Below are 17,644 nucleotides of genomic sequence, written 5' to 3'. Positions count from 1 at the left end.
GATAAACCTCCTGTGAAAAGTTTTTACAGCATTGATGTTGTAATGTAATTAATACAATACATTCAGTTACATAGACTTAATCATTCATGTTATTGTTCAAGTGTAAAAATGCGATAAAAGACCGTTGTAACCACTAGCACCGTCACTAGCAACAGGCTAGTGCAGAAAAACTCCATAGAAAAAACTGGTAAAATAAACTGTCATCTTTTAAAGACATAGCAGGGGGAATGGGATTTAATGCAGTGCTTCTTGTGTAATCTGAGACCTACTTCATATCATATACCTAACAGGAAGAGAAGGTTTTTGGTTTTTAAAGAGATCAGATCTTAAACGTGACAATTTTGTAATGGAAAGACAGTTCACCGGAAGCTCTTAGGCTGGCTCATAGATATATACATTAGATACCGCCTACCCTGTTGTTATCTATTGGAAGGAATGCATCAATCCGCTTGTTAAGTGGTGACGTGTTTGTGACGTATTTATACTGTTGCCGGGTCCAAGCCGCTATTCATTTGAGTGGAGAAATCATTCGTTTATGATCACGTTTTATTCCTATCACACATTAAAAGTTAATTTTATATAAAATCATAGTGTAAACAACAATCTCTGGGCTTGCTGCATAACAAATACAAAAAAAAAATTAGCAATTTATAAAAAATTAATCACTTTCTGGGCATCGGATAATAGGCATGGACATATATACTGCGGTCGTGATCGCATTAAATCGCTTTGTAAACGTTTATTAGTACCATTTCATGGGTCTCCATTCAGTTGAATAGAGCGATTGGACCCGGAAGCCGCTTCGCGTGACGTCACACTTAACAAGCGGATAGAGCCGCTATTTTGGAACAGGGTAGCGCTCCTTTGAAATAAATGCGGGACCAAGGTACATTGGAGGACTGTGGCCATCCAAAGCCAGAGATAAACACATATATCTATAATAGTTTTCCTGGATGTTAGTATGCAATTATTATTTTTTTTAATTACAAAAATTATTATTTTACATCATTTTTACTACATTGACGGATCAGTGATCGCATTGGCATCCCTGACAAAAAGCTTTTGTTTGTGTGTTCAGAAATGTACTATCCACCCTCCCTGTTAAATTTGATATAACATGTCCTGAAACACACCTCCTCTCATACTTTCGGAGGGAGCGATTCGTTTGTGAATGAATCTCTTTTATGAACGACTCCTTCACTAGCAGACAATATAACAAGTTTCTGGCACCGCAGCATCTCGTTGTCATATTTCTTTTGCATTGTTTGCTGATTTTATTCAACAAAACTAGCATAAGCCGAGTATTTAGTGCGAGTTGGTGCTACTTTGCCTTATGGTGAATGCAGTAAGTGACTGTATGATCATCAATAACGTTACCTGTTTAGCACAAAAGTTCAAAACATACAAAAACGTAATCTTACCAATGAAATGTTCTGCCTTTTTGCTTTGTTTTCTTTGTTTGCTCGTTACTGCACCCGTAGACAGTGCTAAAGTCCTGCATCTTCACGTTACCCTGTCTTGACTAGTGTGATTGAATGACATTTGTCCTGGGAGCACTGTATTGACACATGTGGCGCTATTGACGCATGCTCAGGGTTTTATGCGATATCTAGTGTATATATCTATGAGGCTGGCTGGCTGAAAATGAATAGTCCACGTGCATATTCCCCATTCTCGCAATCAACAAAGATGTCGTCATTTGCAGAAGTACAATTCTTAGTATCAAAAAATGCAGATTGTTGCCCTGCCGAAAAATCCAGCTTAAACCAGCCTAGGCCTAGGGGTTTCGTCCATTTCCAGGCTGGTTTCCAGCCATTTCCAGCCTGGTCAGGCTGGAAAATGACCAGCTAAATCCAGCTAAAACCAGCTTGACAAGCCTGGTTTAGGCTGGACATAGCTGGTTTTGGCTGGGCTCCCAGCCTGGCTAGGCTGGTCAAGCTGGTGTTAGCTGGTCATCTCCCAGCCTGACCAGCTAAGACCAGGCTGGAAATGGCCAAAACCCCTCTAAAACCAGCCTGGTCGACCAGCTAAAACCAGCCAACCAGCCTAGGCTGGTTTAAGCTGTTTTTTTTCAGTATGGTGATGATAACCATTTAATTCTTGATATCAAAAATCAATATCCTGTTAAGCAATAAAATTTAAAAAGCATCGTCTTGATTTTTATCACTTCAAACTGACACTGTCAGAGAACACCCAATTAATGATGTTTGCTTAAATTCACTTAAATCCACTGAAATTTGTAAAAAGCAACAAGTTAACTTAATTCCTTTATTTTGCCCCAGCACAAATCGATGGGGTAGCGTTTCCCCAATAAACTTCTGGTGAGCAGTTAATGTAATGTTAATGTGATCCATTTTACAAAATCAATGTTGTAATATTATTAAAATATAATCAGTTAAATAGACTAAAGTATTCATTTCGTTGATCAGGTGTAAAATAAGATGAAAAGCCATTTACACACACGCACTGTCAGGATCAGCAGGCTAGCGCTGAAACTCCTTTGAAAATGGAGTAAAAAACATTTTCATATTTTAAAGACATGTTGCATAAAAATGGGATTTATTGCAGTGCTTCTTGTTCATTCTGAGACACACTTTATATCATATATCAATCACAATATATGTACATTTTATTTATTTTTTATTTATTTTTTTTACATATATTTTTGACCTTTTTGCCTTTATTGAGTAGATAGGACAGTATTTTAGACAGAAAATGAAGTGGGAGAGAGAGGGTAGAGATGGGAAATGTAAGTGAGCCAGGATTTGAACTCAGTATGCCCTGAAGTTCAACTGCAGCATATGTCAGCGTGCTAACCACTAGGCTATTGCGCCGACAGATCATGGGTTTTTAAAGAAAACAGACATTAAATGTGTGGATTTTGTAACGACCTGAATCGTTTTAACCAGCTTACTAAAAAATTAATAGTCCTTCTGCATTTACCCTGTGGAACCCAGCATTTATTGCAGTGATTGACTGCCATTGCAGAGCAGAAGCAAATGGTCAAATTTCAAACAGCCAGTAAAAAACATAAATTCTAATTTAATTCAGACTTTGCACAACTTGAAGAGGAAGTTATTTAGATTGTTTTATTGCTATTATTTTTTTGTGTAAAGCTTACAAGAGCACAAGAACAAAAATACACAGATAAATATATTTTTATTATAAACTGATATACTACAAGTTTGAGTTAGCATTCAAACTGACAAAAAAATACATGCTAAATGAACATATTACTGCTGTTATATTATTCCACAATGCTTTCAATGAGGCACAATACAGGAAAATATAATAGAAACAATCGTTTAACTTAGAGACATGCTTTTGTTAGCAAGCAAACAAACTACTGTTAAACACAATCTTCACATGAACGTAAGAGGGGTTCCCAGTTTTTCATCCGCCAGGTATTTTTTCAGGAATGAGAGAATTTTAGCACTGAACAGATTCGTATGGTAATCTCTGGTGTAAGACTCAGATCTCGGCTTCGGGCTGCGCTTACACAGATCCTTCACTCCCCAGCTAACAATACCAACCTGTCAAAGATTACACAAACATTAAACAAGCATCAAGCATCTGTCAAATCAGACAAGAATAACTCTTACAGTCTTTTGGTGAGTTAGGCAGAAGATTTGAAATGATCTGAGTTGTGTGAACAGGAATAAACAAACATGAAAAATTATTCAAAATCTCACCTGGACCACTCGACCACCGGGGACTACAAAAGTGGCCCCTCCGGAGTCACCTGTTTTTTTGACATGGACAGCATTATCAACTTGTAACTAACTCAATTTATTAAACGGACAGTTAGACAAAAAATAATAATAATTCTGTCATCATTTGCTTGATTAAAATCTGTTTCAATGCTTTCTTCTGTTGAACATAAAGGAAGATACACTGAAGAATGTTAGAAAAAACAGCCATTGATTTCCATATTAATACTATACTTCATTTAGATTTTTTGTTTCTATCGATGTCAATGGATGTTTTCCCCCCAAAATTCTTCAGAATAACTTGTTTTATGTTCAGCAAAGGAAAAAAATTCATAAACATTTGGAACCACTTAGTTGTGAGAAAATGGTGAGGAATTATTTTAGTTTTGTGTGAGCTATCCCTTATAACTAACCTTACAAGGTTATTAAAATGTTCTAATACTAATAGCATCACTAGGATTGGTAGATTAGAGCTAAATATTATGCAAAAATCAAACGTACCTTTGCAGGCAATTTCATCTGTTGTGGGGTCAATACCACCGCTGCACAGAAAATTATCTGTAACAATATCTGTAGCTTTTTCTGCAGTCATTCCTGCTGCTTTCTTGGCATCTTCAACACAAGCTTGCCGCTGAAGAACAAATCGGTTTTTAGAACTTTATAACTGAGCTGAGTAAATATACATGTTTAATTGTTTAACTTATACGCCAAATCCTTATGACCTGTAAAATACCACAAAAAAACTGCAGCATAAAGAGAACCATTAGCATAATACAATATATTATTACCAGTTTTCCCTGCTTGATTGTGATATCCTTTTGCTCAGTCTTTGTTCTGACTTCGGACATGAAAGCAGCTTTTACAGTTTCTCCGGTCATTAGTAATTCCTCTGCAAAATAAATAAATAAAAATAGAATCTGTAGTATTTTATGTGTGTCTTATTTTATGTCTTATTTTTTGTATTGAGACACAACTGAAGTGTGTAATAAAAGTATTAATCATTTATTTGATTATTAATGGTATTGTCAGTCACCAGCAATCCAGCCTGTGCAGATCGCTAAAGGACTACAAATCTGCTGGTATATGGACTACAAGTTCCAGTCATGCAACACACACACACACACACACCTGCTCCAAGTCTCTATTGATTACACTCCCACAGCTGATGTTGCTCATGGACTGATTACACACACATATATACGGCTTATTTTGACACTTTCTTGGCTGAGTTTTGTTTATCTTCTTTGTGAACAACAATGCAGTTTCCTGGTCTTGTCCTTCCATGTTTGATTTCGTTTTTGATCATTTCTGCCTATACTGACCATTTGCCTGTTTATTGACCACGGCTTTGGATTTGCCTGCATACAACTGTTTGCACCTGTTTGAGACCGTTGCTTGCCTGACCTTTCTAATAAACCTGTGTTTGGATTAGTGGTGGGCAAAGCGAGGCTTTATGAAACAGTGAAACAGTCGAAGCAAATGTGTCGAAGCTTCGAAACGTTTCGAAATCCCACTCTACGGTGACACTTAGTGGTAATTTTTTTAATGTATTGCACTGGAACAGTTTCAGCAAAGAACAGATGAGCAAACTGAGGTATTAAACCCCACTTTGTAGTGCTGAAGCTTCAAGTGATTTAGTGGAGCAGTTCGAATCCAGGCTGATACAGCTATTTTGAAATGCTTTAATATCAGTTTGAAATGCTTTGTTCTTGTATCGTTTTGTTTTATTGTACAGACATTCGAATAAACATTTTTTGAATAAATATGTCTTGTTTTGGTCATAAAACAGGGTTGTTGTAAGATCAGATACTGTTGTGGCCAGAAGTTAACAGGAGTTATTTATATTATTAATTAAATTTCCCATTGTATTTTATTAACGTCTACCCAAAACCTAAACCCAACCATCTCAGTACTGTAAAAATATTAATTGTTTTACAGTGTTACAAAAATGATGCTAAATTGATGGCGTATCAGCAGCTGTGTTCTATCTAGACTACACCATGAAACAGTAACATAATTAAAATACATAAAATCATAATTTTGGAGTATTACGAACATAAAAAATATTTGAAGCACAGTAACATCAGGCACACGCATGGTCAACTAGGCCATACGAAACAGAAGCTTTTTTCTGACCCTGTCAATGAAAACAGATTCTCCAGGTCTCGAAACGCTTCTGAAATTATCAATGCTTTGAGTCGCTTTAGTCACATGACCAGATGTTTTGAAACACTTTAGTCACGTGACATGGGTTTTTCAGATCATGCTTCGGTGCAGTGTTTCGAAACACTTGAGCTTCGGGATCTTGACACTGTGCCAAAACCTCAGTTTCATGTCAGCCATGCCTAGTTTGGAACCGCACCTCCCATGTCCGCTTCAAATTACAAGTATACATAGCTTTAATCTTTATAGTGTTTGTTTTACATTTTAGTTTAATTAAAGTTTAAGCAACTTTTTGTATTTTTTGTGCAAATTTTTATTATTTAATTTGACTTATTTCAGTATATCAAATTAAACTTATTATTAATGAGAAAAGTTTTGAGTTTCTGAAGAAAGTTTTTAGCTCTCCAGTGAAATTGTCGTGTTTTTTTTTTCAAATAATACAATATTTATAGTGAACAGAACAATATTTTAACTAGTAAAATATTATGCACTTTCATCATGGCAAAGAATACATTTCTAAATGATTAGAAATAAGTTATTAAAACTATTATGTTTAAAATTGTTTAAGTCAACCATAGAACCTTTAGATATGAATAATACATGTATAACTATGCAAATATGCTTTAACTCACTATGTTTTTTGCATGTTCCTTCACGATCTGAAAGTCTGAGAGCTCCATTGGTTTCCTTGGTGCAGGGGATACAGATTGGCCTGTACAGATATACAACAATATACAACAAACTGATACACAACTGTATTTTTATTTACATAAAACAGTGCATGTCAAGTGACAAGCTGCATTTCATACCGAAGATTGACACTCATCTTTACAGGTTTCTCCAACTGAAGAAGAGCTACATCAAATTCATAGTATTCAGGTATTCCCAAGTTCAATTTTGCTTTGATGTTATAGTCGGGATGAGAATGAATGTATTTTACTTTGATTCCTAGAAAAAAACAACTGCTGAGATGATTTGTGAACTGAAATGCTCATGCAAATGATATGGCTGAAAGTGTACATTACCTTGATTTTCTGATTCCAGGTCAATAGTTATGGTAGCAGGTGTGTCATCAACCCTGAAGCAGTGAGCTGCTGTTAAGATAAAGCTCGAGGTGACAAATGACCCCATGCATTTTGAATTTTTTCCAGTGCTGCGCTGCAAAAACATCAGACAATTGGCTTTGTCATTGTAAATTTGATAAATTAACAAACTGTTCAAAGAGCTAGCGTAGCAAAGAAAGTTCTATCAAATTTTTGTCCAGACCTAATAAAATACAAAGAATGAGTGTGAGTTCAGGTGTCACAGTGGTGCAGTGGGTAGGATGATCGTCTTGCAATAAGATGGTTGCTTGTTCGAGTCTCGGCTGGGTCAGTTGGCATTTCTGCATGTTCTCTGCATGTTCATGCTCCGGTTTTCCCCAGTCCAAAGACATGAATAGGTGAATCGAGTAAGCTAAATAAGCTGTAGTGTAAAGTATGAGTGTTTCCCAGTGGTTGGGTTGCAGATGGAAGGGCATCTGCTGTGTAAAACATATGCTGGATAAGCATATGCTGGATAAGCAGGAGACAAACCTCATGAGTTATGAATTAATTCATTCGATTTTTGTGTTAACACATTTGAGTAGCTATATAGCTGTTTGGACTTAATTTGTTCTAAACTGAACTCATACCGATTTAATAACTGAACTAAGAAGAATTATTAGCCAGAATTATTAGTCAGAATTATTAGCCCCAGCTTTCAGCTAAAATTAAAGCAGTTTTTAGTTTTTTAAAACCATTTTAAGGTCAAAATGATTAGCCCCTTTAAGCTAGATTTTTTTAGATAGCCAACAGAACAAGCCATCATTACACAATAACTTGTCTAATCATCCTAACCTGCCTAGTTAACCTAGTTAAGCCTTTAAATGTCACTTTAAGCTGTATAGAAGTGTTTTGAAAAATATCTAGTAAAATATTATGTACTGTCATCATGACAAAGATAAATCAGTTATTAGAAATTACTTATTAAAACGATTATGTTTAAAAATGTGTTGAAATAATCTTCTCTTCCTTAAACAGAAATTGGGGAAATAAATAAACGGGTGCTAATAATTCAGGGGGGCTAATAATTCTGCCTTCAACTGTATATGACTATTCATACTCAAATCATTTTGTTTCAAAACTTAAATGGTTTGCTGCAATCGGTTTCCTCAAACAGTTTGAGTTAACTTAACCTTTTGGGGTTTACAGTGTATTTTTTATATTTTATACACTGTAAAACCCAACAGTCAACTTTATCAAATGAAAGGAGTGTAGTTAACTCAAAATATACTGAAAGGTTATTCTACTCATTTGAAGAGTTTTGAACTCAGTGTTGAAGGTAATGAGTTCATTGGATACCATGGATGTCAATGGCTAGCAGTTTCTGTTCAACAATAAAAAAAAGAAGATCATTCAGCTTTGAGACAACTTGAAGGTGAGTGAATTAAGAGTACATTTTCAATCATGAGTGAACAAATTTTTTTATGCCAGAATAATGTAAGAGCATCACTATCTCATGAATAAGTACTAATAACTTTTATAAACGTACTAGTATCTATATGCTTTAGTAGCAAATTAATAAACGCTAATACTTAATGGACAAAATACGTGTTGTAATATGTTGTGTTCTGTAGTGTGCATTTCTGGAAAGCTGTGATGCTCTTAACACTGTCAAAGTGAAATAATTGTCTGAATGTTGAGAATTTTGTGTTTACTAATCTCCATCTCCTCCTCGTGACCCTTTCAATAAAAAATAAACTAATATAATACATCATGTGGATACTCACAGTCACGGAAATCTTTGCTAGCCAGGGGTATTGACGGCGCTTATGGCTTTCAGACTCATTATCGTAATCTTTGTAAAGTCCACATAACTCTACACTGTTGCCCTCATCTGTTCAATGATATGTAAGAAAAACCAGGTCATTTTGGATATTCTGAGCATGGTAGATTATTTTTGATCTCAGTTTATTTATCTACAGCATGAATCAAGTACTTCATTAAAAATTATAATAATAAAGTACCAATCATGTTGTCAAATGTTTCCTTCAAGTCATCCAAGGACTTAAGCTTGAAGAAAAACTTCTCATTTGCCCTGTCAGTCTTTAAATCATTAATGTCCTCAGCATGCACATCATTCCCTAACCCAAACACATAGAGTTCTGTAGAAAAACAAAAAGCATCAACAAACATGAGATGTTTTTGAAGGTCTGCTTTTAGTAACCGATTTATAGATTATTTCAATCATTCGTGTTCTTCCTAACCAAGTTTTTCCTCCACTGAATTTTGTCTGACCAAACTTTTGATCTTGTCCACCAATGGTTTTGGACTACCACCCATGTTGGCTTGACCTGAAGAATAAAATGAAATGTAAATTACAGTTAACATAGATACATTTTCTGATTTGTGGTCAAATGTGTTTTCTTAAATCATTAATTCACCCAAAATGACAACGAAATCCGTTATTAAATAATTACTCACTCTTGTGTCGTTTCAAGCCTGTAAGACCTTTGTTCAGCTTCGGAACACAAATTAATATACTAAAACAGAAATCCGAGAGCTCTCTGATCCTCCTTAGACAGCAAGGGGTCCAACGTTAAGTGCAGAAATGAACCAAAAACATTGTCAGAACATTCCATGTGACTCCAGTTGTTCAACTGTAACCATACAAAGTTCCAAGAACACTTTTGTGCACCAAAAAACCAAGCGGCAACATCCCGCTCTCCCTCATGAAGCCAATACGCAGGTAACTGAAACTGCAATTCATCAACTGGCCTTTGGGGGCTGGCTGCAGAAACTCCAGATATTCACTGACTGCAATGCGAAATTGGCCAATTTTACCGCTGACAAAAACATGTTTACAGCCTGATACAAAAGGTGTTTTGGTGCATATAGCTATATTACCCTTCATGACAGTAATCACAGGTAATAAAGTGTTAAGCCTTTCTCCCAAAGAAAAACTCATCTAAGCAAAATGCTAGAGGTATCTGTAGCTCTGCTCACACCCCACCTCTTTGCCCATTTCTGGTCACCCATGGTCGGGAAGATGACGTGCAAACAAAATGGCAATGGTTGGCCACGCCCACTTGTAGCTTAATTTGCGATCTTCAGAAATCTATAGGTGACCATGCATACTCCGTCTGTGTTTTTTACAGTCTATGCAAAAAAAAACTGTAAAAACAACTTTGTTCGCCATGTCTTTCACATCAGGGTGCGCATTTACCACATTGCACTGCTAATTTTAATAGTGTTCCTGGAGATTTGTCTGATAACAGTTGAACCACTGAAGTCACATGAAGTGTTTGTGCAGTGTTTTGGTTCCTTTTTTTGGCTTTGAAAATTTATTGACTGGTTCTGTCTACGCAGGATGAAAGAGCTTAAAATATATTAATTTGTGTTCTGAAGAGATCTCGGGGGTTGAAATGACATGAGGGTGTGCAATTAATAACATCATTTTCATTTTGGGTAAACTAACCGTTTAACAGAATGAATAAAACACACTTCAAAAGGCGCAGTACTAAGTATGTAAGTTGATAGATACCATCAGTAAACATGATGACGATATGCTGGGTCTCCTTGAAGTCCTCCTTATTTGTCATTAGTTCTATTGTCATACTCTCGTAAATTTTGTTGTAAGCCTGGGCGATATTAGTTCCTGATCGTTGACCTTTTTCTGTGTGACACCAAAAAATGACGTATGAATAACTCGGATCTGAACAAAAGCATGTCCTTTTTTTGGCACAGTAATAATAATCTTTTAAATCACATCTCATTGCCTATGGGCACAATGTACGTACTGTCATATGCATAATCCTGCAGTTTTTGTATGATTCTTAACAGATCTTTTCCTTGCCCGTTCTTGAACTCTCTCATGGAGATTATCCGGTCAGTGTCTGTGGCAAAGAGTAGGATCTCATAGTTCGGGGAAACTTCATAATAACTGATCTGTGGAGTCATGCAATCATTATAGGTTTATCATTATAGGTTTATTTATAGGTTTACAATTAATAAAGACCAAAAAGTGAGGCTGTTGAAAAGCTATTTAGTTACAGTGTCTTCTCTCATTCTAATATATGGCAAGCCATTGTAACATTCATTCATTCATTTTCTTTTCGGGCAAGTCCCTTTATTCATCTGGGGTCACTACTACTCAGTGTTGAAGGTAATGAGTTAATTAAATACCTGGATTAATAATGGATTAAGTTCACAGCACTCATATACATACGTTTTTTTTAACTGAAATTGTTTGTAGCAATCGGTTTCCTCAATTGGTTTGAGTTGCCTTAATTTATTGGGTTTTACAGTACTCAATTTGAGTTCTCTTCACTTATTGGGTTTTACTGTGCTCAAATTGCTTCGTTTACTCAAATGAATTAAGTTTACAATACTTCCCTTAATACTTTCCCTGGTTTGAGTTACCATAACTTTTTGGGTTTTCAGTAATTATAAACATGTTTGCCTTGTAAACCACCAAAACCAACACACACACACACACAAACACACACACACACACACACACACACACACACACACGCACTCAGAGACAGCACAATAGTATGTTTTTTAGATTAAATATTAAAGTAACTAGCCATAGAGACAACAGACTTATTTTTTATGCTTGTTGTTCATTTACCTAATCATTTTAGGTAAATGAGTTTACTTACTCTTTTTAAGTATAGTCAACTAATAATTTTTACTAAAATTTACTGACTTCTTCAAATTTGTTTTAGGCTTTGTTTTGTTTTTGTTTTTGTTTTTCAGTTAAGCCCAAAATGAGATATTTTGAAGATATTATGAGATATTATGATCACTGGTAACTATGAACTAAGGAATGCATTTTATAGATTAAAGGTTAAAATGGCTGGCCATACAGACAACAGACATACACACATTGAAAACAATTAATAATGACGAATCAGAGCTTTAGAGCAGTGGTGCCCAATCCGGTTCCTGGATAGTTACCTTCCTGCAGAGTTCAGCTCCAACTCTGATCAAAAACAACTAAGCCAACTAGGATCTGAAAGAGCCCTGGTATATAAAGACATGTGCGTAAAGGTTGCAGGTGAACTCTGCAGGAAGATAAATCTGAATGAATTATCAGGGCACTATTCACCTTTTCTATCAGTGTTTTAATGACATCTTTTGCCCGTTCGAAATCTTCTTCATCTATGCTGTCAGAAACATCCAGGGCAATGTAGATATCCAGTTTTCCCCCCTTATGCACTTGTATTTTCTTTCCGTACTGATCTGAAAACACAACAGTTGGTCTCATATAATAAAAAAGTGATGGTGACAGAAAAAAAAATCTTAAAGAGGAGGAAGATTGCGAGAGTTGCTCAAGACTACCTGTTTCTTCATGCAGTTGAGTAAGCTGTAGGTTTGACACTAGAGAACTGCTGAAAGCATCTGAGGCTTCCTCTGGGGTGTCGTATGTAAAATCAGCTGTATGTACACAACAACATTAGCAAAGCTGAATGTATATATAGACTGAGAATCTTTTTAAATACATTTATTTAAATACATTTATTTTATTGATTAATTTCATGAGAAAAAAAAATTAATGAAATAATTCAACTTGTTACAGTTAAAAGAATGAGCGATTTTAATTTTATTCATAAGACAAACGATTTTAAGTTGAAAAAAACGTAATTCATTAGTATAACAAGTTTGAGGGGTTTAGTTGTAGTCTTCATTACATCTACAAGACCCCTACAGAAATCATCTTCATGCATGAGTTAAAGTATTTAAATCGCATTATCATGGTCAGGGGCGGACTGGCCATCTGGCAATTCTGGCAAATGCCAGAAGGGCCGGACCATTTTTTAAAATGTGGGCCGGTCAGTTTTTTATTTTTATTTTTTATTTTATTATTATTTTTTATATGTATTGTTTTTACATGCAGGCAGCTTTTATCTCGTGCAACATGTGAATATTATGATGACGTTGATGATGGTAATAATAGTAATAATAATAGTAAATGTTAAGCATTTGGCCCAATCGGTGATAGTTTCGAGAGGGGCCGACTCAATCAAAGGTTACGCGGACATAATCAAAATCTGGCAAGAATGTCAAACAAACAGTACGTATGGTAATGTGGGCTGGTGTGGCTATAGTGCCAGGGCTGAATTTTTGTCCCAGTCCGTCCCTGATCATGGTAATATAAAGCAGTGTGAGACCGAAAGCAATCAAAGCGAAACAATACTGGTGAAGCAATTGCTGTTTACAGACCAGCGAGATGCAGGATCAATGTTGAGAAGAAGCGGTGCTTCTCATACCCCAAATAAAATGCACAACATATTAAAGCGTCTTTGGTGTTTTCCCTGTTTTGTATAAAACAGGGAAGCCAGAAATCAAGGCTTTGTGGTGAAAATAGCATTGCAACATAGGACCATATAGGACGCGATAACTAGTTAAAAATTCTAATTGAGCATTTTGAACATTATTCTATCCATTTGTATACATTTTAATAGAAAAATAAAAACGTAGGCCCACGTATTGTGCCTTTAAGACATAGAGAGGGGTGTTTACCGTAACATTGTGGCTCTGTTCCTGACCACTGTCCATTGTCCTGACATGTTCGCTCTTTGGAACCGATCAAGCTCAACTTATTGTCACAGCGGTATGTGACTTTATCACCAATGTGAAACATGTTGCCTGTTCTTGTAGTACCAGCAGGAACTCCGGGGTCAGGACAGTAATCCGCTGTTTAAAAAGAAGAACAAAGGTTTTTGGACAGAACTTTTGTAGTTGCACTTTAGGGAAATTTCCAACTTACAGTTTCTTCCACAGATCGGTGTGCTTCCACTCCATTTCCCATTGGCCTGGCAAACACGAGACTCAGAGCCGCGGAAATCATAGCCAGACTGACAAAAGTATCTGGTTGTATCGTTCACATAATACCTTGGTGAATATGGATGCACATCTCCGTTTAAAAATGCACGAGGATCCGGACAAGTGATTTCTGAGATAAAAGCAATTGTTTTGAGAGCAGCAGAAAAAATGGTTGTGTTTATAATTCTGAATAAGATTAAGATTTTGTTTGGGTGATGGTACATTGCTCACTTTTGCATTCCAGGCGTTTTCCTTTGGGCAGCTCGCTCCATCTTCCTTTGGTACAGCGACGGGTTCTAATGGTTGGGTAATAGTTTTCTGGACAGTTGAATATTATGGAGCTCCCATCTTTTGAGATAGAAAAACTGCCTCCTTTAATTCTGATATCTTTAACGGGGCATGAAATAGAGGGTGGTGCACCTATAGAAGGACAAATAAGAAAAATAATAAAGGTGTTGCAAATTTGCACCTTTAACATTTTAAAAGAATCATTTTTAATAAAAAACCTTTGCAGAAACTTTTAATAAAATTTGAATGCCAATTTTGCATTATTTTATGTTGTGACTGGACAAATACATTATTAAGAAAATTCACTTGATTTTTCTTTACACAATGTCTAAAAAACAACCAATTTTCAGGATTACAAAAACATACATTTAAAAACAACAACAATAAAAAAAAAAATAATAATACTTATAATAATAATAATAATAATAATAATAATAATAATAATAATAATAATAACACAAATATTTCTCCTTTGAAAACTACAAAAACAAGATCAAGCGATTAGGTATTGGCTAAAATGTAGTGTCGTGCTGTGGTAAAATTACATTCAAGAAAACGTTGCAATGTTTTTACCAACACTGCTAAATTTTATTAACATTTTCTACTATGAAAAACCTTTTGTAAATGAAAAGATTAAATGATCTTTTAGAACCATCAATGCCAAAAAATAATCTTGATTTTATGTGCATTCATTTATAAAAAAATCTGAATTGCAAATGTATTTTACATTTAAACAATACCTACACTCTAAACATAATGGGTTGTTTCAGACCAAATATGGGTCAAATATAGAAAAATGTCAAATATATTTTGTAAATGAACAGTATAGGTCTATATTTGAGCTAGATTTGGGTTTTTAAAATGCTGCTTTTTTCAAAGTATAAAAACTTTGTATAGGCCTTGAATGCTCTTTTAAATTAAAATATAATTAATGTAATTTACTAAAGTTATGTTAAAAAAAAATAATTATTATTTTACTCATGATAATTTTATGCATACATTCAACTGTGCTTTGTAATAAACAATATCTTTTTTATGCTTCTAATAGTATGAAACAAAAGTTTCTAAACATCACAAACAAGATTATTTATTAATTTATTTTTTTTTTATTTTTTTTATTTTTTGCAGACTAATAATAGGGAATTTGACCCAAGACCACAAAGCCAGTCATAATTGTTGTAAAGTGAGATTTCCACATTATCTGAAGGTGAATTATAATATAATTAAGTTGATGTATGGTTTGTTATGTTAGAACAATATTTGGCTGGGATACAACTATTTAAATATCTGGATTTTGATTTTAAAAATATAGAAAATTGAGATAAAATCACCATTAAAGTTATCCAAGTTAAGCTTTAAGCAATGCATGTTAAAACTCAAAAACTGAGTTTGATATATTTACTGTACATTTACAAAATGTCTTCTTGGAACAAGATCTTTACCTGATATTAATAGCTGAAATACAAAATCTGTCCCTTTGACCTATACAGTGTATTTTCTGCTATTGCCAAAAACATACCCATGCAACATAAGACTATTCAGGGTCATATATAGTCTATTAAATAAAAGTATATAGTAAAAAAAAGATTGAATGCATGTTAAAGTGTGTCATTTCTTTTGAATCAGCACTTCCACTGAAAAACAGACCTTTCTGTTTCTATTTCTCATATAAACTAACATGAGTGTTAAAGACAAAATAAAATGGCTTACCTATTATGAGAGGACTTAGTATTGTGAGCATGAATATAGCAAGCCATAGTGCACACTCCATGATGTTCCTGTCAGGTTCACACAGCAAATGACATGAAAACAGAGCAGGGCCACATATTTATAGAATAAGGTTAACAAGAGGAAGTGACTGGACAAATACATAAAATAACATCAAATACTTTTTATGAAAAAGTCACTTGAATTGTCTTCATACAATGTCTAAAAGCAATCAATTTTTGGAATGACAAAAACATGCATTTAACAACAATTAAAATAATTCAAATATTCAAATATGAAAACTACAAGAACAAGATTGGGCCATTGGGCGTTGGCTAAAAAAATGAAGACTCATGCTGTGAGGAAATGAAATTCACACATATAAGTACAGTTGAAGTCAGAATTAGCTCCCCTTTGCTTTTATTTATTTATTTATTTATTTATTTATTTATTTATTTATTTATTTATTTATTTATTTATTTATTTATTTATTTATTTAATTATTTAATTATTTATTAATTTTTAAGGTCAAAATTATTTGCCCCTTTAAGCTATTTTCCCCACTATAGTCTACAGAACAAACCATTGTTATACAAGAACTTGACTAATAACCCTAACCTGTCTAGTTAACCTAATTAACCTAGTTAAGCCTTTAAATGTCAGCTGTATAGAAGTGTCTTGAGAAATATCTAGTAAAATATTATGTACTGTCATCATGGCAAAGATAAAATAAATCAGTTATTAGAAATGAGTCATTAAAACAATTAGGCTATGTTTAGAAATGTTTTGAAAAAAAATCTTCTCTCCATTAAACAGAAATTGGGGGAAAAATAAACAGGGGGGCTAATAATTCTGACTTCAACTGTAGGTCAAATAAAAAATAAAAAAAAAAGAGTTGCAAGGTTTCTGCCAATGTTTTATACTTCCACTTTTAATGTTTCTAATAATTCAATTACCATAAATTGTTATGTCATAACCCAAGAAAATCTGAAAAAAAGGGAATTAAATAGAGAAGTAAGCCAAGTTACTTTAAGCACACCACTACATTTTTAGCTTCATTTTTAGCCAACAAGAAATAATACTAGTAACTTATAGCAAAATATGTAGTGTTTCTGAACTATAGTACAATAGTAAAGCATTTATCCTGACTTGTAAGTCACTATAGATAAAAGCATCTAATAAATGGATAAATGTATTCATTCATTAGTTTTCTTTTCCATTTAGTCCCTTTATTAATCTGTGGTCGCCTATTCATACTCACCTATTCACAAACATACTACGAACAATTTAGCCTACCCAGTTCACCTATAGCGCATGTTTTTGGACTTGTGGGAGAAACCCGGAGCACCCGGAGGAAACCCACGCAAACACGGGGAGAACATGCAAACGCCACACAGAAATGTCAACTGACCCAGCTAAGGCTCGAACCAGCGACATTCTTGCTGTGAAGAGAGAATGTGCTACCCGCTGCAACATTGTGCAGACCTAAAAAAATGTAAATGTATTTAAATTTAAATTAATCTGATGTGGTAATTCTAAAGTTTTTAACAAATTAGCCAATACTTTATTACAAAACACACCACAGTGAAAATGTAAGGAAATGTAAGTGAATACTCAGAACTCTTATCTTGTTTATGCTCTTTTGACAGAAACTTTCTGTTGGCCATTCCACAGCTTCTGTATGTGGTTACAGTCTGGGCTTTGACTAGGCCACACTAAAAGGCCCATTTTGTTGGCCCCATTTGTAATATTAAGGCATGTATTGTGTCTGAGATTGCATGTCTGCATGTCTCAGCTTGCATATGCAAGTCTGCATTCAGATACTGCTAAAAACCGTATAGCAGATGTTCTGAATTGTGCTCAGACAATCCCACAATACACCAACATAACAAGTGTACTGATGTACATTCAACAGCTAGGTTG

General features: G+C 34.6%; 1 protein-coding gene across 1 annotated transcript; it reads right to left on the bottom strand.

Moving 5' to 3' along the window:
- Positions 1 to 3,142: 3,142 nt before the first annotated feature.
- Positions 3,143 to 15,792, bottom strand: cfbl (complement factor b, like). The gene is given in 18 exon segments (NM_001083858.1): positions 3,143 to 3,533; positions 3,693 to 3,742; positions 4,212 to 4,341; positions 4,499 to 4,599; positions 6,506 to 6,585; positions 6,683 to 6,821; positions 6,899 to 7,031; positions 8,683 to 8,789; positions 8,920 to 9,057; positions 9,160 to 9,246; positions 10,437 to 10,568; positions 10,693 to 10,840; positions 12,009 to 12,142; positions 12,242 to 12,337; positions 13,424 to 13,597; positions 13,671 to 13,856; positions 13,958 to 14,146; positions 15,725 to 15,792. Coding segments are annotated over 18 exon segments (2,256 nt in total). The 5' UTR covers positions 15,786 to 15,792; the 3' UTR covers positions 3,143 to 3,362.
- Positions 15,793 to 17,644: the final 1,852 nt, after the last annotated feature.

This window comes from Danio rerio, chromosome 21 (genome assembly GCF_052040795.2).
Source record: "Danio rerio strain M-AB ecotype USA chromosome 21, GRCz13ab, whole genome shotgun sequence".
Taxonomy (NCBI): domain Eukaryota; kingdom Metazoa; phylum Chordata; class Actinopteri; order Cypriniformes; family Danionidae; genus Danio; species Danio rerio.
This window is presented reverse-complemented; position numbering and strand designations above follow the sequence as displayed.